This window comes from Coturnix japonica, chromosome 1 (genome assembly GCF_001577835.2).
Source record: "Coturnix japonica isolate 7356 chromosome 1, Coturnix japonica 2.1, whole genome shotgun sequence".
NCBI classification, from domain to species: Eukaryota; Metazoa; Chordata; class Aves; order Galliformes; family Phasianidae; genus Coturnix; species Coturnix japonica.
Window position 1 is genome coordinate 155671392 of NC_029516.1, and position 26389 is coordinate 155697780.

Consider the following 26389-nt stretch of genomic DNA (forward strand, 5'->3'; position numbering starts at 1 on the left):
CTCGAGGTTGCTGTTCAAAAAGTAGTTGTGACTGCAGGAGGATCCAGCAACCTATAACTAGATTTTAAGTTAGACTTTACTATAAGAGTCTTGTCAATAGCTATCTGAAGTGTAATACCTGCAGTATTAACTGCTTGAAGTTTAAGGAAGTGTTTGCCACTTAGTTATGTATTTAGCACAGGGATTAATACTTCTTTGTTTTATATTTTTCATCTTCTTATTGTGTATAAAAGTACATGGAACTTGAGAAGTCCACTTGGTAGAGCAGTTCACATTCAAGACCAACGTGTCATTCTCTGCTTAATCTATCATGGGCTTCATGGACAAGGTCACTCTACCTTGAAAAAAGCATTTATTTAACAAGGGATTGTTTGGTCTTATTTTCTAGTACTGTTTATCTGCCCGGAGTTGTCCAACATGTAACATATAAAAAATATTCCTGTAATGCATTTTTGTCTCTAAACTTTGCAGGTTCTTCAGACAGTATTCCCATGCTCAGTGAGTGACTCCAACAAATAAAGGAGGCCTTGAAAGTATAGGAAAGGAGTTTTCTCCCTGTGCACTTTTTAAGGGAGAGAAACTGAATAAAAAGGCACACCATTATTAGATACTTTTGACTCCCATTTTTTCCCTCCTGACGGGCAAGATACAAAACCTTCCAGTGCTCTGACCCCACCGCCTCTGCAGTTGCCATGGACAGGATACTCTGAAATTCTGAGTGTTTCTATTGCATCCAACCCGGTTCCCGGGGCGAAACACTGAGGGGCTATGTTCCTTCTGAATGGATTAGGCAGAATTTATTCTCTTGTTGGAAGTCCTACTGTGTGAGCTGTATATTTCTGAATGTAAGTAGCATCATGTTTCAACAGGAATTTCAGGCAACCTTTGAAATACGTAGCCAATCAGCATTTATTCCAAGTGGCACTTTTGTGCTGGATTTCCAATTAGTCAATGGTATTTGTTAAGTAGGCCCGTTTAGCTTTATCTCGAAGGATAATGAAAACCCATCTTTTTCCTCATCCCCTTGATTCGGTAAACACAATATAGAATCTTACTGAACTAGAAAGGATGGAACTTAATGGAGAAAAATAGGAGAGTTATAGTATGGGGAAACTCTACAGAACTTGGATTTTTAAGAAATAACCATGGAACTATGAGTTCCATTGCTGAAAAAGAAGAAATATAAAAAAACAGAGGGGAAGATGACTCCTTCAGAAGTGCTGCAGAGTACTGATGAATGCTGAAAGTACTGGTCCAGTAGTTATGTTTGTCAAGGCAACAGCCGAATGTGCCTCTCAATGGATCTGTATTGTTCACTGTAACGTTATATCTCATACATGAATTATTACATGCACTTGGAATCTTCATTGGAATTACTCTTAAGCCATTCTCAGTCTCTCCAAGATTTTCCATCTTTGCATTTTTTTTATGGAAAATTCTCAGTGATTGGGATGCTTCTCCCAACCACTGAAATACTGAAATTACAGTTTGCACTTGTGTAAATCTCTCCTATTTTTTAATGATCTGAAAACTAAAAACTCCTAATACAACTTTCTATGTTTGTAACCTACCACATACAATTTTTGCATAGCTCACTGAAGTCAAAACACATTACATTCATTTTTGTATGTAATTGCTCCCCCGGAATTGTTTACCACTGCTAAGAAACTACATTCTTCATGCTCCCTTTGTTAAATTGCATTTTAACAGCTTTGAGAACCAGAGCCTTCCTATTTATTTTTGACAGATTTATTTTTGCTGAGTTAGTTTGGGGATGTTTTTTGAGTGTTCTTTAGTATTGGAAAGATCAGTTCTTAAGGAAGTATAACCACAGGACAATGTAGAACCTTAACTTGTTTAGAAATGAGTGCTGTAGAGGTGCATCAACACATTTCCTATATAAGTTCATCTCACTAAGAAAGGATTCTACATGTTGAATGTCCTTTGATACTCATTTTTCTGTGGAACACCCTGTATTTTACCTTAAGATATTTGGGAAGACACAGAGAAGTAATCATCTAATATGTTGAAATAATTTTAATAGCTACAGAGCTGAAATAGAGGTTAACTTTTTTAATGGTATTTCAGGAAGAATATTCAGTTAGAGCTCATTAAAAAAAATCAGAAATGTTTGTAAAATTAACAATAAAATACTTAATTTAATGTCTTTCAAAGGAATGTCTGCTAAAAGAATGCCAGCCCTACTGAAGGGAACATGCTTCTGTTGGTCACGTGGGACAAGGTGTCTGAAGGACTGGGGGCTTATGTGTAGTTATTGTGGTGTAGACATGCAGTTCTATTAGAAATTAGATATTATGTCAGTATAATACTGAGATGAGCCTCATGGATTCTATTTGTAATGCTTTGTTCTACCATAGTGAGCAAATTACAGTTTTCTTTGGGTTCTGCTTTCTTAATCCTCATGAGGAAACAAAACTCCACAAAGTTTTGTCAGGTGAGAAGGAAAACAATATTATTCTATTTCCACCAGGTATTGTGGACCCTTGTAATGATGCTTTTATGATGGTCATGTAATATTATTGTATCTGATCCTTACTGATGAAGATGCTAAAATAGAAACAGCCAAAAGAGAAGACATTAAAGTTATTTTGGTTCTTGGTCTTGGTTATGCTTAGTTTGAGCTGGCAATAATTCACTCATCATGTAGTGTTAGCAAGCCATTCAGATGTGCAGAGGTGGAGTGTGATCACTTGAGTATGGGGAGCAGCAATGAATATGTTTCAACAGAAGTGGAGCGGTAATTGAAGATTTCTAAATGGAGAAAGATACCCATAGACAGAAAATGCTTGTTAGCTTTCTTCCAGACAGCAAAATGAGTCTTCAAGCCACAAAAAGCTTGAATGCATTATGATTTAATGTGTATTTGATTTCTTTTAGACCCAATTAGAAAAAAGATCGGAGTGGTCAGACTCTATGTCATGTCTTATGAAGAAGCTGGAGCAGCTGAATTTAGATATTGAAGAAGCTCTGAGTGCTAGCTCATCTCCCTCCAGTACTCTTTCTACCGCAAGGCACAAACAACTGGTAAGAATGTGTGTCATAAGACACATTTTCGAACATTAACTGTCAGATATTGGTCAATTAATAGTTTTCAGATCTCCTTGTGTTTCTGGATAAGTTGAGGTTAGTTTCAAGGATGAAGGAGGTTGGAGTTTTGACTTAATAACAAAACATTCTGAGCTGCTTGGACAGCTATGGGTCAGATATATGAAGTGTTACAGGAATTAACTTGTAGGTTTTCTGTCAACATGGCCTAAAGCCTTTAAAGCTACTTTTTAAGGGGAATGTGGCTCTCGATGATTGCATTTGACATAGTTTCTTAAGGTAGAATACTGTGAAATTGAAAGTTCCATATCAGTGTATTTACACATTTAATATTTATGTAAAGACACAAAAGCAAGGAAGATACAAGGTATCTTCATTAAGAGTTAAATTAATAATTTTTGTTTTAGAGATGCATTCCTGTGTTTAATGATACTTTATGGTGGCAAGTTTTGTCCATTAAGGCTGTTACCAAAGCTCTTATTTTGAAGGCAAATGGGATTAAGAAGAAATAATATAATTTGAGCATTTTTTTAACAAACAAGTTGTTTGCGTTTATTTTTGGTTGGTTGGTTTTTTGGTTTTACAGAAATGAGTAACTGGAGAAGGAACAGTGTGAGAAGTAGGAGTGTTTGTTCTCTACTTTAGCCCGTGATTAAAATCAGTTCTTAAGATAGAGTTGTTTGGATTTGCAGCTCCACATGTTGGTGCTGGCATGAAATTCCTGGAAATTGTGCTTGTTTGAATGCTTTTCCCATCACTGCTGCTACGTTTTGTAAAAATAAATCCCCTAAGTAAACATCTGTGCAGGTCACAGTGTCCCTCAAGCTGGGAAGTTCAGAATCCGGCATCTTTCAGTGCTGTATTTGCAGTATGCTTTTCCATATTCTGCAGTGACAGTGTTAGAAAATTGTCGTGCTTGTCCCTCATTTCTTTCTTTTGTAAGTCAGAACCAGCTTTTTCCAGCTAAATTCATTTCATCTCTCCCTTATCTCAGCTTGCCCATCTGTTAATGGACAATATCCTGTGTTCTTGTAGGAAACTGCTCAGTGGCTTCTGTCAAAATGCCATGGCAATGTATTCAGCTTTTCTGCCTGAAAGAGAGATCCAAGCTACCAGAGTTCATGCACTTCCCTTTGTGAGCCAGTCAGATTTTGTTAACTGGTGATCCAGAGACCTGTGACTTTATGACTGTGTCTGTTCTCCTAAGGCAAAAGCCAGTTTATGTTAGGCAAAGGTATTTGTAATCAAATAATTTCTAAGTGAATCATCTGCCCTAATTTTAACACCTGAGAGTGAGTTGACCTTAGTGCCATTGTGGCCAAGAAGGTAAATGTACCCTGGCATGGCCAGCAGTTTGAGGGAGTTTGTCTGATCTGGTGAAGCCGTATGTGAAGTATTGTGTCCAGGTCTGGCTCCTCAGTTCAAGACAGGGAAGTGGAGGCTACAAAGGTGGTTAAAGTCCTCCAGCATTTCCTTTATGAGGAAAGGCTGAGAGACCTGGGGCTGTTCAACGTGGAGAGGACTGGGATGGGATTTTATCAACACATGCTTATAAATGTCTCATGGTTGAGAGTCAAGAGAATGGGCCCATGTTCTTTTTGGTGATGCCCAATGACTGGACAAAGGGCAATGAGCATGAACTGGAACACATGGAATTCTATATAAACATCTGAAAAGAAACTTTTTTTACTGTGAAAGTGGTGGAGAACTGAAACAAGCTGCCAAGAGAGCTGATGGAACAAATTGCCAAGAAAACTGGTGGAATCTTCTTGTGCAGTATTCAAAACCCACCTGGATGCTTTTGTGTTTAACCTAGGGAACCTGCTTGGAAGACAGACTAGATGACCTCCAGAGGTCCGTTTCAATCCCTACAATTCTGTGATTGTTGTATTAGGCGAAATACGGGGATGTTATCGGGCTGTGACGTGACAGGCCCTTCCCCATATTCTGGAAGAATCTTGCTACGTGTAACACAGTAGGCGTAGACGAAGTGGACGTAGGTTATATAAGGTCGTGTGTGCTTCAATAAATCGCCATTTTACCACGCTACCACCTTGGTGTCACTTGGTAATTGGTCTAACTACTGCTAAACTACTGCTAAACCTCTCCGTGAGTTTAATATGAAAAAAATTGAATTTGAGAAATCTCAAAACAACAGTTACAGCAAGGAAAAAAGAAAACAAACCTAGAGGTTTTGTACAGGTTACATAAACAACTTTTATCAATCCATCTCTCTTGGTCCATATTTCCTTATATAACATAAAATTTGTTCCGTCAGATGTTTTACTCTTTATTCACAATGAAACTCGAATAGGAAGAAGGTCTATTTCAAACATATGTTTAATAGCAACTATGTTATTAGTTACGAGTTCTTCATTTGTTTTTATCCTATTTTCCCTATCTGAAGTAGAAATTGAAATGAGAAACAATGATTGGAAAGAGATCTGAGGAGAAGCATTCGCAAATGCAAGGCCTACTTGCAGATCCAAGTTCTCAGAAGTAGGTGAATACTACATATGTGGCAAAGTGTTTGCTGGCACTGTTGCTCCCAGAATTGGCCTCTTTGGTGTGGGCAAAATTAAAAAGATGACTATATTTGTTTAGCATGGCAAATATTATATCTGAGGTATACATTCATAGCTTAATCACTGGGTTTATTTAATGAGTCAGTATATTTTCTACTGATGAATTTTTCACCTGTTCATGACAGCCTGTCCAGTGCCTCAGCACCCTCTGAGTAAATAATTTCCTCAACAGAGAAAACAACCTTGTTGTAAGCAACGTTTCACCTATTTGATAAATTTCTTTCATTTACATTTTATGTCTAACACTCATTTTCAGTGCAGAAAACAAGCAAACAAACAAAACCAGTGGATATGAAGAATTGAAATATCATTTCTTAGTTTTAGTCATTCATCATTCATAGAAAGTGACACAGAAATTTTGTTTGATTACAGTTACCTTCTCTAATGTTAGAGAGATGACTCTCATTGAACAAAACATAACTTACACATCCTCTCAATTATGTTGTAATAATATATTATCTACAAACATTTTTGGGCTGCATGTTGTCAGCTATTCAAAGCCTTCTCATTAAAGTCTGAAGAATATTCTAGCTGGGAACCATGCAGTTATAGACCAGCAGCAAGAATGTTTTCTTGTCAGCAAATGGGCTGATTTTGACTGCAAATTACAGCCCAGAGCTGCTCTGTAGTGTACCCATGATCCTGCAGTTCTCTGATTGATCCCAACACAATCCCTGTTGGATCACAGTTTAGCTTGCTCCTTGTTCACACACCTCATTGTCTTTCTTTGAGACAAATTAGTATACGTGGGAGAATGCTGTGCAAGATCTCTTCTTGGTATTGAATTTAGTGTGACCAGATACACACTGGTCCTATGCATACACACACACACACACACACACATATAAATATATATAAATCTAAGTCCTATTTTAGAAAATTTCACTTTTAAAAATTTGTGTGGAAGTAAAGCAATTAAGTAAAACCTCCCAGGACCTGGGGGAAAAAGGAAAAGGGGATTTGGAAGGTTCAGAGTATGTAAGTTTGGATCTTCAATTGAGTTAGGTAAAAGAACATAGAATCATGAATTTTGGTGAAAAGACAGTTTTAAATAAATAAAATCATATATTCTCTAATGGTTATTCACTTCCTTGATATTCAGGAAGATGTATATCTGTTAACTCTCCAGTTCTACCTACTAGCTGTTCAGGGAGCCTCTTTACCTCAAGATGTAAAAATGATGTAAAAAAGACTGAGGTAAAAAGTCTGTTTCATATCACAAGAAAGGGGGAAAAAAAAGATGAAATTCCAGTATTTTTATCTTGCAGCTCACAGTAAAAATATTTATGACTTGCCTTTATTTACAGGGTTTTTAAAATTCTCTTACAGTGCCCTGCTCGAGTGGAGACAAGCTGTTATGAAGATCAGCAAGGAAAGGGATCATGGGAGCACAGAAGTGCAGACTACCGGGATTTAGACTGCTTCCCTCACCCAGTATCAACTGGAGCACGACCTAAACCTTATGTAAGCAGCTGCTCAATATTTACAACATTCTCTGACTCTGAGATTCACTACCCTAATAATGCTCCGAAAGTAATGCCTTCTATTTATTTCTGTGAAAACTGCAGCAGATACAGTGAGCACAATCACGCTATTTGATAGTGCATATTCTCAGGTACAAAACACTATTCTTCAACATAGTTACTACTAGCTATGCATTTCCATCAGTGATGAAGAAGAGCCTGCATGTAGCTCTTGTAAAACTCTAAACAAGCAGAGGTGACCCACTGTTGTCACCACTGCTGAAACGAACCACTCACCACTTCACTGTGCCCATGTCCACTCCATACATGTTCAGCAAGTATCAGTGTGTACCCTTTTTTCTGCATTGAGGAATCCAGTGATACTCCTTTGCTTCATCCACTCTTCCATGTCAGATGCCATTCTGTCAGACTTCCCTTCTGCTGCCACCTGTCACACACTGGTAAAATGTAATGGAATATTGGTGGGAAGGCTCAATCCCTACTGCCATACCACCACCATCTGTCGTAGGCCAACGTAATTAAGCAGGAGACATTACTTTCAGAACAGTCTTGACTGGAGGAGTTCAGTATGCATAACGAGCATAGATGAAAATTAATTCAGCATTCAGTTTCCAGGGCCATGGAATTAATCTCACCTGATACTGGACATCTGTAACATAGAGTTCTACATCTGAACCAGTTACTTGGACTGCCTTTGTAGTCAAGGGAAAGAAACAGGAGGAGTAAATAGTTTCATCTGGAGGTTCAACATGATGGATTCTAGACATCAATGTCAATATTACATCTTCTTTGTTGATTTTAGCATTACTCTCTGGTGTTTTTTTGTCTGGATGTACCACCCTAGTCCAGAGTTCTGAGTTCTTGGTGCATGGAAGCGTTCAGCTTTGGCAGTTTAGTTAAGCCTTATTTCTAAATGAGAATAGCAATATTTATTTTGTTTCTTTAGAGGTTGATGCTGTAAGCTACACTTAGTCTGCTAAATCCACTAGGGGTATTTCCCAAATGGTTTTGATTCACTTCCTCAGTAGCTAAATGTTGTTCTATTTCTGCATGTAAAAGTGAGCTATTTTGGGATCGGTGTCTTAGATGTAAAATGCAAAAATTTTTGCCACTCAGCTGTGAATTATTTGAGTGCCAACAGCGTCTATTAACATCACACAGCATAAAAATGGCTGCGTTTCATTGTGTAAAAGGTAGTTTTGGTACAGCATCTTTTATTTGATAGGGTGCAACACTGGAGCTTCAAGAAAGCAGTGTAAGAACAGAGTAAGCAGGTGGCACACCACCTCAGCTTCCTGCAAGGTGTTTATTGTGTGGACCCTTTGAAGCCATATTACAATTTTGTAATTAATAGCACCCAAGGGTGGCTTTTTTTGCCATTACTTGTATTTTACTCTTTTGAAATACAAAGCATTTTGTAGCAATGACTTCTAAAGTTTAACTGTGGAGAATGCTGGGGGAGAAGAACACCTGTTTCTTTTTCTAACTTTGCAATTGGGTCATTAATTTGGCCTTTATTCTTGTACTGTGAAAAAACTGAATCCTAGGAATCGTGTAAGCTGGGGTCTAGGGTGGGACTGCATGTCTTTGACAGTGAATTTTCTCTGCCTGTTTATCTTACTCAGTTTCATAAGGTTCTTTTGCAGCAGGTGGCAGCCAGTTTTTGTTGTGATTAATGTCTGAAATTTGGTATCATCAGAAAATCATCCATTTTTATTCCTCCATTTTCCTGATCATTTACTCATATTGAACATATATTTGTTAGACTGCCAGGTAATATCCAGACACTGTAAAAGAAAGCAACCAATTACTAACTTATGAAAAGAAAAAGAAAACTAGGAATTTATTTATCAAAGCAGAGATCCTTGTATTTCCTGGTATCTTTTTTCGTTTTCCTCCCTGACAGCTGAATAAGCCTGTGATAAATCACTTCCTCAGAAAGGAAAGTGAAAGTGAAATTTCATAAAGGGAAGTTCACTGTATCAACCAGATCACCCATATCTGCCTGATCAATGGAAGAACATGTCTAGATTCCTGGGCTGTGATCTCCAAAAGCCATATTAACAATTCCCCATTAGGCAATGTTACTATGTGTGTGTTTATTCTGCTCTTAAGCATATTTTCTGGTACTTTTCTGCCATGGATATCAGTCCTACTTGCATGGCTTCCACAAAGAGCTCTAGAAATATTGTCAAATATTGGCATGTATGTGCCACCCTTCATTCCTCTGATCTCGAAGCCAATAGAATTTAGCAATAATTACACATTGAACTAGTAGCTCAGCAGTTCTCTTTCTCCTAATAACATGCTTGCTTCAAGTTATCTCCTCGTTTTGGATTAAAGCAAAATCTACTGTCTTAGAGACTTCTTTGGAACTGTGGTATTGTTCACCTACTAAAAAATGATAGACGTGCCACCATACAAATAATGTGTTTCATTACATGAGCCTTCATTCCAGTTCACTGGAATGAAAATTTGAAGGTGGGGTCCTCTTGCTTCTTAATTGAAAATATTATTGTCTTCCCTCTAACCATTTCCTCTCCTTAGAAAATAAATTTGCTGTTTTCCATTTCTGCAAAAGCACAAACATTTGTGCTAGTTCTGGTTAGAATATATAATAGCGTTTAGTAAAGGGAAAGGTATTTGTCAGCTTTGTTTGTTCTTCACCTGGGCTCAGTGTTCAGGCACGTACAAGTATCATTGCTTAACTACCCTCCCACCAGTACTGTAAATATTTTTGAAGTGGTGTTACAGTAATACTGTTGTTTGGCTAGAAATATGTGGGACACAAATCTTTATCAGCACAATCCATATATTATATCAAACAAATTTGTAATGCTATAGTAACAGCAATGTAATGCGAAAAGTACCGCTGTTGCTTAGGGTGTTGTCTCATCCAGAAACCTACCAGAAGCGCAGCCATTCTTTAGGAGATAATGGTCTGTTTTTAGCATTGGACGGTCCTTTAAATTAGAGATAAACATTGAAACTTATGTTTGCAGATTTCATTCAAGAGAGCAAATCGTTTCATTTCTTCCTCCCAAGTGCTGCTTTTGATGTACACTGTGTATTTCAGGCCACAATAATGCCATGTCTAGATGCAGACATTCTTTTGTACGCCTCTGTCATAGCTCTCTAATAACTGAACTACCATCATTTTTCCTTTAAGAAGCAGACTTCTCCATGTTTTCAAAAAGGGCACATCAAAATCACTTTTGTTACAATGAAGAGAATGGAAAAGAAGGCATATTTCCTTTTGCATTGCACTGAGATTGCTTGCATTCAACCCCCGTGATCCAAGCGGCATAATATATAACTTGAGGATAACACAGAAATAAATGGGACTGCTTGTGTTTTGGTGAGATGGATTTTCTTCTCTTCCAATCTTTTATGAGTTTGGAAGTCAAAAAGAGCTTATCTGTCTCATCTCCCCAGGAACTCCCCAGAAGCTCTTACACCCATGCACTTAGAAAACCACAATACTCTACAATTTATTGTGATTAGCAAATGTAGCCAAGGAGACCAGTGTTAGAAATAGCAGGGATGCAGAAATTTGGGAATAATAGGCACAAAATTATGCTGGACACAGTTCAATTCTCATTACAAAACCTAGTTGTGCACTTTCATGGTTTCCAACTATGCTGACAGCTTAAAATGAAACACAGTGAAAATGAAATTAAAACCTTCTGTATTGGTAACAAGGTGGGCTTTTGCCTTTATCAGAGGTAAGTCTGCGTTTATGTCTCCTTTTTAAGTACAGTTGATGAGTAGTTTTGATTTCTTAAGCTTTAGTTCCACAATTCGGTTGATTACTGAGAGTGCTAAAATTAATCATCATACAGCTTTTAGTCTTGTTTTAATCTGGCTTCTCGGTTTGTTTCACTGTTCAGCTGCATAAATGTGCATGCCAGAGAGGGGGAAAATGTGCAAGAGGGGGAAAAGGTGGATGGAGATGAGACGGTGAGTTGCTATCAATGCCAGCTTAGCATAGCTTGAACTGTGGAACTTTACTTAACTGCACTAAACCACTTGATTCAGGAAATGGGATACAAAACAGTGCCTTGTAACCTACATGGCTGAGAGGTGTTTGGGATTATTTTAAGAAAATGTTATTCTTTTTTTTTTTGGCTGAGAAATGTTGGTTGATGCTCTAAGCAGTGTTTCAGCGTTCAGGTCAGAGGTTTCCAGGATGTCTGATACCTTCTGACATTGTTTAGAAATATAAAACTAATAATACTGTAATCTACGACTAGAGTAGTTATTATCTCCCTGTAGGCAATCTGTTGCCTGCCTGACCCTCTGACATTGTCTGAGGCCAGAAAAATCCAAAAGTAAAAAGCAGCTAAAGGAAAATCAAAGTCACTGTATTTCCCATCCACTACTTGTTCAATATTGCTGCTCCCTGACCAGCAAGGATCAGAGTTTGTTCCATTACTGAGTGTGTGACAGGCTTCTTATGGGGTAGCTGCCACATCCAATGCAGACGTGAAGTCGCAGTGTGATGGCCCACAACAGCTTTTATTTCTTCTGAGCACACCTTTGGAATTGTAGAATCTCTGCGTATTTAGCAACCTTAGGCTGATCTTCCACTTCTCTGTGAAATATGTAAGCAGGATCTTCATGTTACATCCAAGATGAAGCAGTAAGTGTGTATATCTGGTTCTGAGATAAGTTTTATGTCCAAAGAAATGTTATGCTTGAAGACAAATTACTTGGCTTTGCTGGAGCTGGAGGTTGTGTCTATACTTAAGCTGGATGTGCTAGTACAAATAGCATAGATTGTGCAGGTAGAAGATGCAAAGCTCTTCATAAAAGTCAGGTTTACACTGACTTCAGCTTTGCTCACTGTGATTCATAAGTGAGTGGATAAGCCTCCAAAATCTTCTGCAAGGAAAACTAGGAAGGGAGTCTCATCTGATAGATCTTCTAGGCAGTGCTAAACTCCATGTGCAAGTCCTGTGTTTATCAAATAGTTTGGCAAATTCTGTAATGTTCCTTAAAATAATTAACATACATTGTTCCTTAGTTATTAGCTCAGATCCTTTTCTTTTTACAAAAACATTGAAGTCAGCTGAAGATGGCAGCTGTGGTGTAGCTGTGCAATAATTAATATTCCCTTCAACAGTTACAGTTAAATTGCCCATGACGGAGGGGGTTGGTACTGGATGATCTTTAAGGTCCCTTCCCACCTAAGCCATTCCATGATTCTATTCTTAATCTATGACAATACTTAATTATAAATTACATTAGCAGCTTCCATTTTACACAGGTTTTTGATTGCATCGGGTTCTTTATTGAGTTTTCATGAGGATTGTTGGGAGGCTGGGAATGTGTTTTGTGTATTTTATAAGAGCGTTATCCATCTAAGAAAGGAAAGAGAGCTCAATTTTCCTTATTTATAAAACAGCTTTGAGAAATAATAATTTTATGGTAATTTTTCATAGATGGATATGAGTGAAATAATTCATGTGCATTTGTTATGTACAGTGTGAAGTTAAATGGAAGTTCCAACTCATTTTGGAGTGAGGTTCATTTGATACAGTTCAACAAGTGTGTAAAGTCCAAGTAGGCACTGGGAGGAGACTATAACTGATTGCTTTCATTGCTCTATGTTGCCTATTTACATGGTTCAGACTGATAACGTGTGTTTATGCTGTAAGAAGAACATTGAAATCGTGTGCTGCGGTGGGACCTGTTGTGGAGCAGAGGTGACCTCAGGCACAAGCAGCCAGCAGTTCCAGCAGGCTGCATGCTGAGCTGGGCAGCCTCATCCTAAGGCAGTGTGCTGAGGGTTGGCACCTTGGCCCTGCCTTGGTGACAGGGAGGGAGCTGCAGGCAGGCACAGTTTCATTAACATATACATTGCAAATTAAGCCTACGTGTCCTACTTTTTGGACTTCATTATCATATGTAAATTGAAGTGATGACTGTTCTGGAGAGACATTTGTTCTGTCAATTTTCAGATCTGCTAGCTGAATTCTTTGTCAAAAACTGTCACACAAGGTGCCTGTACTCTGCGGTGCTATTGTTTGCGTTGTGTTAGGGATAACACTGACTGTTCACATGCACACAGCTGTATTTCCTAGTAGTGCCACCTTATTAATCACAGACACTGAAACTGCTGAGTTGTATTCCAGCCGCAGAAATGCATCGCTTTTCAAGGACACACTGAAGTACCTCAGCTCTCTGTCAGTAGATGTGGGATGCGAGCTGTCAAAATATGAATCTCTGTGAATGCATGAGAAGAGGTGATCAGGAGCTGCGCTGGTAAATTATACTAAACACACACAGCTATAAAGAGAATAGCGTTACTTCCCTGTGGTTAACCTTTTGCTCAATGAAGTGCAAAATGGAAACAATTGATCTCTTTTCCACTGTCCTGGTGTTTCATGCTAGTAGCAGGACTCCTGCTTTTAGATACAACACATTGTTTGTTTAATGGGATGACGGCACAGTTTCCTGGTATGTTTTGCAGTAGAAACAGAAAAGAGGAGGCTGCAGGGTACACCATCTCCTGTTGGTGAGGTGGGCAGTCCTGCGTTGGGTTGGGCCCTAACAGACTTTCTGCTGTAGTGTTTGTCTGTGGGATTTGTTGAGCACACAGTTTCCTTCAGGGAGGTGCATACAATCATGCATTATCTGTTTGCTTACTCATCAGGTTTTGCTTATTCTTTTTCTGGCCCTGTAGTATATTTGTTGTAACATCGTGTTAAAAAAAATGAGTGAATGTGCTTTCTGCATATAGTTTCATCAAAGTCCTTTCTCTTTCAGTGTAGCTATTACTCATTTTCACCATCTTGTCCCCTATTTTGGGTCTTTGTTGTTATTCAGGCAAGGCTCTCTCAGCTCCTTAGCATGATGATCAGATGTGCGTAGGACTGAGCTGGATCCTTTGGTTTTTACAATAATGTTGTTCACAGCAAGAACACAGAGGGGAGATTCTAAAATTGCAGGTAATGTATAGTTAGAAATGAGTGCAGCCTGTGCTACAGAGCGTTTTGTGGTGCTTGGGAGCTTGGGTAGAGCCAGACCTCCAGTCCCACTTATGCAGTGGTGCAAAGGGCTCTCATAATTCAAGCCCTGGGCTCTTTGTGCTCTCAAGAGCTTGTAGGCTGCTCTCCCCCGTTTCCCACGCTAGGAAGAAGGGACTTCCATCTGTAACAGAGCAGAGACAGAGGCTGGCACAATGCATAGGGAAAGCATTTTTAATGCAAATGAATACAGCAAATACATGCATCCTGTTTCTCTAGCAGAGATAATCCCTCTCAAGGTACAACTTTCTCTTGTACTTCTGCTGGAAGGAGGCATCTTTCCCCAACTGCCGCACACTGTTGTTCTGGGGCGTTCGGTGTCTGGCAATACTGAAATAGGATTATGCAGCCCTTTGTGTAAGTGATGCAGGCTAAAGCTGGTAGAGGCAGGAAGGCTCGGGAGTCTGCTTAAGTTGAACAAGTTTATCCAGCAGCTCGGTGGGTTTATTTTCTCTCAGATATCATTTCCCAGGACTTTTCTTACAAATTTCTGTAACTTCTTCTTGTAAAGAAAAAAGAGAGAGAGAGAAAATAGGGAGAAAAAAAAATACATACGCACCTACATATGCATGTTTTCTGTGGACGTCAGTTTCTTAACAGTAACTCTCTGTATGCAGGCAGTTTGCTGTATGGCTCTAGCAGCCTGCACACTGTCTTCATGCTGAACTTCATTTCAGTGGCTTCTCCAGAAGCTTCTGTGGTGTTTCACCAGAAGTCACTGCTACCCGGGGCTCTCTGTTATCCAGAGAAAGTCATGCCAAGGTGTTGCAGTTTTCTTCTACACATTCATGGAAATCAGGAGATGTGGGGCAGGGGTAATTGTCCCAGTCTCATATTGTCTCAGAGTCATGAAGCACATCCTCAACCACATGAAGGGCTTCAAGGCTGTTAGAGCTCTTCAGCAGTTCTGGTGTTCTGGCCTCAGTAGAGGTTGCCCCTTCCTCTCTCTGGAATCTTGACACTTGCCTACAGAGTAGAGAAATAACACAAACATACTGCTCCCAGAGAGGGACCACAGCAAATCCAAGCCTGGAGAACATAGATGGCAACAAACAGGACCCGAGGAAATGGTCACAAGCTGTATCAGATGAGGTTTAGACTGGACATAAGAAGGAACTTTTTCTTTCAGAGAGTGTTCAGGCACTGGAATGGCTGCCCAGGGAGGTGGTGGAGTCACCATCCCTGGCAGTGTTCAAGAAGCATCTGGATAGGGAGCTAGGAGATATGGTTTAGTGGTTTTCTGTAGGTATGGTACAGGAAGGACGGTTGGACTAGATGATCTTGCAGGTCCTTTCCAACCTTGTGATTCTATGGTTCTATGATCTAAGAATACACCATGAGTTAAAGACTGGGGGATTTTTTTGTTGTGCTTTTTCGAATGACATTTCTGAGAGAGAGAGAAAAAAAAAAGCTAAGCAAAACAAAAAGTTCTTTCCAACAGGACGGAGAAAACAGGTTGATATTATTCAGTGTTTTCATTTCCCTAATCATCTTTACAGAAGCCGGTTTTTCTCTTGGCAGGAGAAAGTTCAGATGTGAAAATCTTGCTGTTCTGATCTGTACACAGCAGTACAGATCACAGCTCCAGAGACCAAGTTGTCTCCTGTCATTTCCTGATGTCTAGAGGGAAGCACAACTTGGGAAAAATGATCTGCAGAAAATTTCTATCTATCTACCATTTGGATGGCACTTTGGTACATCCCCAGAACTGAACGTGTTGTGTTTTTGCAGTGATTTTGGGATGAACTACCAGTTGTTAGATGAGGACTGCCGATAATCCACTGCAGGAGAGTGGTTGTACATTATCTGAAGCAGCCACGTGTCAAAATTATGACCTTCCTTAAATCGGCATTACATGGTTTCAATATTATGATGACTAATCACTTGCTATAAAACCAGAGTGTTCAGAAAATAAAAATGCCTGAAGCTTCCATGCTGCAAAATGTCCTAATGCAAATCTTCAGACAAGCTATTAAAGTAGAGCTTGACAGTGTTGTGCAGGAGGCAGCACACTGCAAACTGAACACTTCCAGAGGTCCTTGTATGTCTTACAGCCTGAGCTAATGAATTGGACTTTGCATCGAGGACTGTGAATTTGAACAATTGAAGCTGCATAGAGACCCTGGAGGCAATCTGAGGACTTTTGGGCTACCCATACTATGTCAGAATCACCTACACCTATACCTATCACCTATTCCTATCTCACCTTGATGGGAATTTGCCTGACTTCTCTTATTAAAACACCAATCAACAGACTACACAGCCTGTTCAGATTATTTGTTTCAGTACCACATCATTACAAAGCTTTACTATGGTTTCTTGCTGTAGAACATCTTTTTGTATTTGTCATCAATATGCAGAACAAACTATGTTCATGTTTTTTCCCTTCTGCCTTTCTTCAGGTCAGTGTTGTTCATCTAACTTGTTATTGAAGGTCCTGCGGCCTAGAATCCTTGTTCAGCCTTGACATGCACACTAACCATGCCTGAATAGTTGTATTCCTCATAGCCTCGTTTAAAGGAATGTGTCTTAGCAGTTGAGGCTCTAGCAGAATCTGGGCTCTTTGTGATGTCCATGGACTAATGAGTTAGTCAGGCACTGAAGTAGCTGGTATTATACTGGCTCTCTAAGCCTGAAATCACCAATACCAAGAAAAAAAAAGGGGGGAAACAAAACCAATTTAGAACTCAGAGAAATACTGCAGAATGATGATGATGTCCCATATAGGAATAACTGGAAGAGACTTGACATGTAAGCAGACGTGCAAAATTGACTGTTTGATACCCATATAGCACTCGTATGGTACTCTGAGTGTATATAAACTTACAGAATGGTAAATGGCTGACCTTTCCTGTTGTAAGAAGGCCACCTATTTCTCACCACAAAGCAAAAGCTTCATGAAAATGGTGAAAAAATAGCAACAAAAAATCCCCCAAAGAAAAAAGATAACCAGGCTGACAAAAAAAATCAGAAAAACACTGTTGTTTCTTACTGTTCATCTGCATTGGATGTACTTTTGTCTTCTCCATGAGCAGTTACAAAACTTACATTTCCAATCACTAGTATTACTTCCCGTAGCCTGTATGTCTTTAGTTCCATTATGTCCTAAGAAATGTATGATAGCCTGTATTTTTAGATCAAACTTGATCTGTGTCTCTGCCTGTTGTAGCAGAGATCTTCATGCAGATAAATAGAAAATTCAGCGCACCACTCTTGTTGTCAGGAAGAGATTCCCATGAGATCTACAACCTGATTCAGATTTCCAGCTACTTTTCTACCACTGTAAGTGGAAAGGGAGTCCTGTTTTCTTTTAATTTCCCAGGCTAAATGCCTGCTCACTGCCTTTGGTAATTGCAGCACAGCAGGAAGCTCTGTTTATGGTAAGGTGGGTGGTATCAGGGAGCACTCTGACATGCCCCACAGCCAGAGGATCAGATGTGGTCTGCCTGACAAGAGCCAGGAAAGGCAAGGCAGAAGCTGCAGGAAGCCTAACAAGTGACTCAGTAGGTGGCACTCTTCCCTCTGCATCAGCAGCAAGGTGAAGCAAAAGCTCAGCTCAGTGCTCAGCATCCATCTGCTGACACGCTAGTGCAGGATGCAGTGTGAAATCCAAAGCCCTGACCTCTTTTGATCACTTGTTTTTTATGGAGTTGGCTTTGACTCATGTGTAAAAATAGTTTACCAAAGGTTCTTGAAATTTCAGCTCAGATAATCTGCCTAATGAGATTTCTATCTATAGCTTTTGCTCTGTAAATTATTCTTCACTTCTTCAGGCAATGCAATCCTAATACAATTGTATTGCTTTGATGTCAGACACGACTGTCTTTCTAGACTAGTGGTGACTCTGGTCTGTACAGTCTGAGCGTTTTGAGATGCAAATCCCCATATTCTCAGACTGTTTGCTGATTGTATTGCACAAGCTTTTCAGCCAGTCATTCAGTCTGCTCCGAGAATGAATTTTGTGAGAGCTTAGGCAACTATCTTAAACATAACAGTGTGCAAATATATCCCTTCCTTTTTAATGAAGTCTGTTTTTGTGGGGAACCTGTTTTGGGTTAGTAAGGATGTCTTGTTCACCCTGATCCTTGTACTTGTGGTGACAGAAAATAAAGAAATACAGAACTTATTCTCTGTCCTTCATAGGCAGTCAGCTGCCTGTCCACCTTGTATTATTGAAGATGTTCAGTATAACAGCCAAAAGTGGGGTTCATCTACTAACTAGCTCTGCAGTACTCTTATCTATTTCTTGCAAAGTGTATGTTAACCAGGTACCGCTCTCTTCTGGCTTCGATGGAGGAGGACACCAAAGAACATGGCCTGTATCAAACACAACTTTGATTCCAGCAGTTTCATACATCTCTGAGGCAGCATTCAGCTGATGTGCCACCAGAGCAGATGATTACATGCACAATGAGGGCAAAAATGTTGGTTTTGAGGAGTTTGTTTTGCTCATATGCCATTCTTCTTATCTCTGGCCCAGAAGGCACAGGAGTTGGTGACTTATGCATCCTCAACAGCTGGATAGATGGCTGAATGTGGAAGCAGCTATCTATCTGTGGGATGTTATATCTAACCGTAGAAGTTGTATGGTTGAGTTTACTTTTGCCTGTAATTTAAGTCATATCTATTTCTCTATCTCCCATGTACCAATGAAGACTTCAGATCTAATCTTTGCCCGTCAGGTTATTGTCTAAGAACATAACCGCAGTGTTACCTTTTTATTAATCACTGTCAACTATTCATATTTGCCTATTGTCCACTTGCAGAGCAATCTGCCCTTCAAGGAATCACATTCCCATCCATTCAGTGGGTTAGTGACATTGGTAACTATAGCCAACAGTTAGCCAAAAGAGGCCTCATTTTTTTTTTTTTTTTCATCTTTTCTTAAATGACTGCCAGAGAAAGACTAAGTATCAATAAATAGTTATAAGGAGTTTTGATCCCCAGCTGTACGCATACCTAAGCTTTAGGGACTTCCTGCCTGCTTTGAGATGAAAAGAGGTTGTGTTATGAGGGCGAATTTGTAGCTTCAGCAAGTACTTTGAATTTCTGTCTCACAGCAAGGATTCAACCTAGAGTCAGGACTGTCTGGTTCTGGCTTGATAGAAGTTTGCACAGTTATTGGCTTTACTTAATTGAGAAGTTTCCTTTTGTCATAATCTGCTTGGGAGCTTTTGATAGCATGTGGCTGTGAGTCAATTACTGATGTTTCTCTCCAGAGGGATTTTTTTTATCAAGTTCTGACAGAAGTGCTACCTTCTCTGCTAACCCCTAGTTTCTGTATGTACCTCTTTGAGAACACTTCTTAGGACGTTTAGTCTGTATATGTTTATTGTGCACAATTGAGTGGTCTGTCCTTTCATTTTGAGAGCCCCTGATCTCGGTGCTGAGCAGTGCACTCCATGATGTGGAGTTCCAGCTGCTGTGAACTGACTGACATCTCTACAGAAAGCAGCTCATGCTTCCTGGAAAGTCAGAAGCTTCAGCACTCCTCAAAGTCCTGGCTGGTGTACAGCATACCTGCAGCCCACTTCCTCTAGGCTGTTCCACACCCTTACTGTCCTGCAGCCTTCAATGGCTGAGTATCCATCCCTGGATGGCCTGGTGGGGTCCACACAAGTAGTTTTGGAGGGGATGCTTCTGTTGTGTCTACAGTAGAAGAGAGGGTAGTTTCAATCTTACTTGAAAAGTTAACATCCATCAAACTTGAGGTACAGTATCAGTGCAAGGTGAAGTTTTATTTCCCTGTATCTGAGTTTCACAGAGTCAGTGGTAGAGATGAATTACATGGCCTAATCCATCATTTCAGACAAAACTAAAAGCCTGGTGTAAGAACTGGAAGAGGTACCGTGTTCCCTGACGAGAGAATCCTCCAGGCCAGTCAGGGACGCAGATAGGAAATGCACATTCATGATAGCCATGCCTGTATCAAACAAGCCTGTTGGAAGTGTTGTGAGGTAGATCAGTGCCACGTTTGCACTGTGACAGGAATTTCATTTTCTTCCAGTACGCTTCATGTAAGTATGCAGAAGAAAAACTACCGTGAGTGGGTCTCACAGAGCAATTCAAATAGGACAGTGTGTTTAGTCATTAGGCTGACAGCAACTACGAGCATGGCATTTATCAACCTGGGAGTTTTTTTCCCCAGGATACATATTTCTCTAAGATATTAAAAACTATATTAAAAAGATCCCTCTAGCTCTGATATGAATTACTGGTATTAGACATTCTCCAGCTCTGAAGACCTTGAGGTCATTATGTGAGAACAAACGTTATGTACCATATGGCAAGAGTAACATTTTCTGTAATTTGAAGAGTGTTTGCTGAAAACAAATTTCACAGCAAAGCAGGCTGTGCATTTACATAGCTCTAACAAATGACTATGGAGAAAATAAGAGAACAAAACACTGAGATGTGTACCCTGACCTGCTTCTTCAATGTGGGTTTATCAGTAGATGATTATATTCTTGTTGTTAAATTAATACTTTCATCAGACCTTTTCCTACACTACATATTCTAATGGTAATTAACATTTTACCATAAGGAACTGAAAGCATTCTGTAAACATGAATTAATTCACATACAGTGTTTCCTGATGGACATTTCTGTAATAACAGATTTCAGCTGCCTCAAGAATTTTTGCACCCCTGCCCTTTGTGTCAGGAGGAAAAATGCCACATACAAAGAGGTGGATTGCAATATTAAGGCTTTCAGACTCGGGAAAGATGCTTCATGCATTGCCTACGAATATGTCTCATCCATTATCATCATTTTGCAGCTTGAAGTCAGAAGGGCAGAATGCAAGTGCTTGGCCACCAACCCTCATGGGATCTCTTGCAGTACTGTGACTGTCAGCCACACCTTTAGATCTTCAGTCCTGTGTCATCTGCCATAGGCACTTGCTTTGCTCCTTCCTACCTACCCCCTAATGTACAACATACCAAGTTACCATCATTCTTTGTAACAACATTTACTCCTATAGTGAGGCTAGTCCTGAATTGATCTGCTAGTGGCACTTACGGTATTGTTGACAATTCTCCTTGTAAAATCCACGTAGTTGCATTTTTTAGTGAGTCCTCATCCCAATAACATGGCTGACATCTGATAACCTCCCAGTGTACATCCCTCTGCTTCCAAAGGCCTCATTAGCCAAGCAGGGGCATCCAAGTTCCTCACTCAGTTGGAGGATGTTTCTGAGGCTGTGCAGGGTAACCCTGTTTTTTCTTAAAGGTAATGTTTGTGAGAGATTTCAGTGGGTTGAGGCATCCGTATTTTCATTGTATTTTGTCTGGCATATCTCATTGAGTTGGATCAGCAGTTAATCTGCTGGAATTGCCTGTTCTTTTTTTTTTTTTTTAATTTATTTATTTACATTTATTTATTTATTTTGTTATTTTCATTCTCTGGAGAACTCAGGGAGCCTATAGAAGGGAAAATGCTGAGCCTAAATGAGGCTGCTGGGACCTGCACGTTTAGTTGCACCGATCAGCCATCTGCTTTGCATGCCATACCTTCTCTCCTTGTTATACACTTATTATGGGAATATTTATTCCATCAGTGCGGAGCTGTTTGCTCTTAATATGCTTCCATCTGCATATAAATTTGTCAAACCACTCCCGTTAGGCTTATGAAAGTTTGGCTTACCCTTTAGGGTGGCTATAACTACACAATTAAATTTACCATGTAACGATTGGGAAGTTCAGCTCTCACAGCCGTGAGTGTGTGGAAAATGGGCTGAGAAGAGCAGTTTCCATGACTTCACACAAGTGAGAAAGGCTGAGTTTCAGAGAAACAGCCTGTAGAGATGGAATGTCTGCAGGGATTTGGGAGCTCTTAGAAGGAGCAGTATGGTTAAAATAATGGTGGAAGTGCGACAGTGGTGTGAGTAGGGACAGAGGATTGCTCCAAATGGTAAAAATGGGCCTGTTACAAGGTGTGCACCACATACCTGCCAGAGTTACCCTCATAGGGACTCACAGTGGGTTCTGGGATGCTGTGTGGGAAGACTCTTCATGGGGCTTCCTGCTGGGAAGGTCCAGAACAAGACTGAGCTGCAGCAGAGGATGAGAAAGACAGGCTCTGATTTCTGAATTATTCAAACTTTTGAGTTGTACAATTCATGCATAATGAATTGAGGAAAGGAAAGAACCTAAAAGCAAAGAAAGGGCTTGGGATCTAGGGAGTTTTGTCAAATATCTTCTTGCTTCCTTTTGTTTTCCTCCCATAAACTGAATCAGAATCATGTATTCTTTCTCTAATTTTACTCCCATTGCAGGCTAACAGAATCCTAAATCATGAGCCAGGTCCACTAACAGCATCCATCTGAGCATGTGCTTCTCATGACTAGCTTGAACTTTCAGAAACCACGTGCTTTTGAAAATTAATCGGATCTTCCTTCTTTTTCTAATCAATATTGGTAACACTTTCTCTACAAAATAATAAAGAAAAAAACTTTATTCCAGAAGCATGTATTTTTTAAGTACTTTCCAGAGACTATTTCCAGCTATTGCTGGGGAAATGATGTGTTCAGACATATCTCACTTGAAATAATTTTTAAAGTAAACACTTAGTTTTGTCTTGAGTTATGACCCTACTGATTTCTGGTTCTCAATTTCCTTTCTCAGCATTTCCTTTCCCTAGAATTCTCCTGATGATAAAGATGGTCGCTACAGGAATGAGACCAAGCTGCCTCTTACTCCTCTGTATTTATCTGGTATTTTGCCAGCGTACTATTAGGCTGCTTTTTATATAAAAAAAAATCATAATGCTCTGGATCTCACAGTGTGAAGATGACAACCCGCTATTCAGCAAGGTACATAGTAGGCTGAAGTTTTGCTTATGCAGATAGGTAGTGTACAGGTGTGCTGTTTGGAGGTGGATAGGGAAAGTATAGGGTGCATTGGCTTGCTAGAGGAATTGCAGTCCCTGCAGAAGGATGGTGAGCTTCTGCTTTGGGAAGCTACAGCATGTAATTACAACATATTTTAAGAATACAGTAATTCTGCTGATACCTGTGGTGAAGAGGTCTATATTTTCCGTTTAGCCCATGTTCTGCAAGGAACTCTTGTGGGATTGAGTGCACCCTTAGAAAGTTTTCTGATGACAGGAGGGGAGTTAAATCTGTGAAAGGGTAGATAAGAGCAGGACAAGGGGAAATGGTTTTAAGTTGAAGGAGAAAAGATTTAGGTTGGATATCAGAGGGAGGTTCTTTACTGTGAGAGTAGTGAGGTGATGGCACAGGCTGCCCAGAGAGGCTGTGGATCCCCATATCTAGAGGTGTTCAGAGCCAGGTTGGATGGGGCCCTGGGCAGCCTGGTCTGGTATTAAATGGGGTCTGATATTAAAGGGTTGGCTGCCTTGCCTGTGCGGGGGGGGTTGGACCTTCATAATCCTTGAAGTCCCTTCCATCCCAGGCCATTCTATGATTCTACGATTCTGTGATTCTGTGACACCCGGCACAACCAAGGTGGATTTGCATGGATTTGACAGAGCTTGGTTGTTCCCTTCTCATGTATGATGTGCTCGCGTGCTCATGGCTCACCCTGAGATCTACCTTATCTGTCCACAAAGTCAGAATAAAAGAGTCCTTAACATTGTAACTGCATTGCAAATGATTTAATAGACACAGAATCAGTTTACTCACAGTGAAAAAATGATTTATTTATGTGTAGTTAATGTGCTATCTCAGGGAAAGAAAGAGATAATTGGAGAAAAATTGGAAAAATTGCCAACAGATGGGGAAATAAATAAATAAATAAAGTTAATTTGTGTAAAAATCAACAGTAAAAAGATAATTGAGGTAAGCTGCATTTTCTTTGGGTATGTGTGCCTCAACAGAAGAATTTCATTTATAACACTTGATATAAATAGTGTGATAACACTTCACAGAGGCTCCACTTATCAGGGGAATTCCAACTTCTTACAGAGTCTGAGGCACACTGGTTGTCATGCCATCCTTGTAAATATTTTATGTTGGCTTAAGACTCAAGGGCAGATATCTATTTTTACTTTGTTTTTGTGAAGAACTATGAACCTAAAAAGCTTCTGGTGTAAAACATGTAGCGGTAGCAAAGCCAGTTCAAAGCTCTTAAGAAAAACAGAAATTGCCATGCAGGTTTTTGTTTTGTTTTTGTATTATATTCAATGTTTGCTACACTTCCCAGAGAAACATTTCTATACTAAAGCTTTTCCAGGCAACAGCATTGGCAAAGGTGCTTGGGAGTCAGTGTTAAGAACGCCTTCCTCCCGAAGCAACACGCCTTGAATTGACATCTCCGGCATTAACTCACTTTCTTCTTCTTTCATTCTTTTTTTATTTTAAAGCAGCTACAGCCAAAAAGCAGCCTGCCAAAATAATGAGACTTGCAGACTGGCAAAGACAGCTGGTTAATAATAATCTACATCCTACATTGTCTGGCGTCTCAACGAACTTTCCTGGCTATCTACATGTTTTTCAAAGAAATTACATAAAACTTGTATTTGGGGTATAATCTGAGATTCTTCAAATGACATCAAAAAAAAGTGTGTTGTGCTCTTCATTATGATGAGAATCTTTGAGGGGCAAAGACTTTTACAAGAAGATCACAAATATAAGCATTGAGGTGCCTATGCCACTTCTACTACAAAGCAGTGTACATGTATCTTCAGAGATATTCAGGCACTTGAAAAATGTTTAACTAGCATTAATAGTTATTTTAGAATTCAGATTTCAATAACTTTATGCTTTCCTATGTACTGGCTGGCTTTTAAATTTCTCTCAGATTGCCACCATGAGTGACTGTTTCTACTTGTTGGCGTCTGCTTGCACCAGCGCGGCCCTTGGCTCTGCGCAGGTTTGAGAGGACTATGTGTGACATCAGTAGTAATTAAGCTTGAATACAGAGCTATGTTGGCTATATTTGAGAGCCAAAGGAAGTGCAGGAAGGAAGCTGAGTGTCAGTGAGTCATGTCATATGAATGCATGGCAAGCAGTTATTGATAACATACAGCCAAACCACGCTGTTGATTTTGGAAGATTTGGCATGGGAACTAAAAGCAGCATCCTGACCTCAGCTGTGGTTTGTTTGTATTTAGATTTCCAATAATGTCATTTCTTTCTTTTTTTTTTTTTTTTTTTTTTTTTTTTTTTTTTTTTTTTTATTGTTTCTTTTCAGATACTCTGTCTTTACTTATCTCACAGTTCTTGCTAGAGGAAAGACCCACGGGGACTTTAATGTTTAATCTGTGTGAACGAGGCATCAGCGTTTTTTCTAAGGACTGTCTCCCATTTTCTGTGTGAAGGAAAAATGTCTCTTTAGTGGCAGGCACCCTGCCTTGTAATTTCCGTTGTGTGAGCTTGGACATCTGTGCGATTATCCTCTGGGAACAGTTGCAGCTTGACACACATGCATCTAGTCTAGCTATTTTTAATCACTGCTTTTCAAGTGTCTGCAGTGAGGTTTGGTGACATGAATGGGAATAGTGTTTTCCAAATTTTAGTCCTCTGGAATTTGCTTTTTGCAGTCCCTCAACCCCACTAAAATCTCAAAATATCATAAAGGTTAATCGCTTCCAACTGTCCAGGAAACTTATTAGAAGGTCTGAAAATATTACAGGGCCCACAGAATTTGAATGTAAAGCTGCATTTGAAGATTATAAGGAATAATCTCTCTGTTAAGTATAGCCATGCATATACAAGAACATGCTGGGAGCCAGACAGTCCTTCAGCTTTTGAAAGTTACTTTGAAATGAAAATATAACGATGTATATACCTTAATTAACAGGAAAGGTATTCCGTACCGGCAACAGTTACTATGAGAATGGTTCATCTTGCCCAAGAATGATCCTGGTGCTCGTTTCATATCACATAACTGGTCCCAAGTAACAATCTACCCATTTAAGTCCCAGTTCAGGGACTGTACCGTTATCTTACTGTAAGGAACACTTCTGTGCCATGTCTCCCATTACCAATGTGTGAAGTAGTTGTAAAACAAGACATGAAGACTGATGATCCATTTCAGGTCTCAGGTCTCTGACTCCTGTTCCAATCAGCGTAAGACACTTGAAAGAGCACAGCACAGCAGTATTTTAAGCAAGGTCACAGTTGTAAAATTCAAGGATAGTGCAAATGTCTCATTTTATTTATCAACTCATGAAGAATACCTTATGTTACAGATTTATTTAAAGTTGGTTATTTGAAGGTTAATGGAATTAAATAGAAAAAAAAAAGGCATTAGCTGATCCC

General features: G+C 39.6%; 1 protein-coding gene across 4 annotated transcripts in view; it reads left to right on the top strand.

Moving 5' to 3' along the window:
* STARD13 (StAR related lipid transfer domain containing 13) overlaps positions 1-26389 on the top strand; it is a 269538-nt gene that overhangs the window by 61792 nt on the left and 181357 nt on the right. For all 4 annotated transcript variants that reach the window (XM_015852033.2, XM_015852032.2, XM_015852034.2 and 1 more), the window contains 2 exons: positions 2899-3045; positions 6981-7115. In XM_015852033.2, the coding sequence (XP_015707519.1) occupies positions 2899-3045; positions 6981-7115 (282 nt within the window). The remainder of the gene's footprint in view (positions 1-2898; positions 3046-6980; positions 7116-26389) is intronic.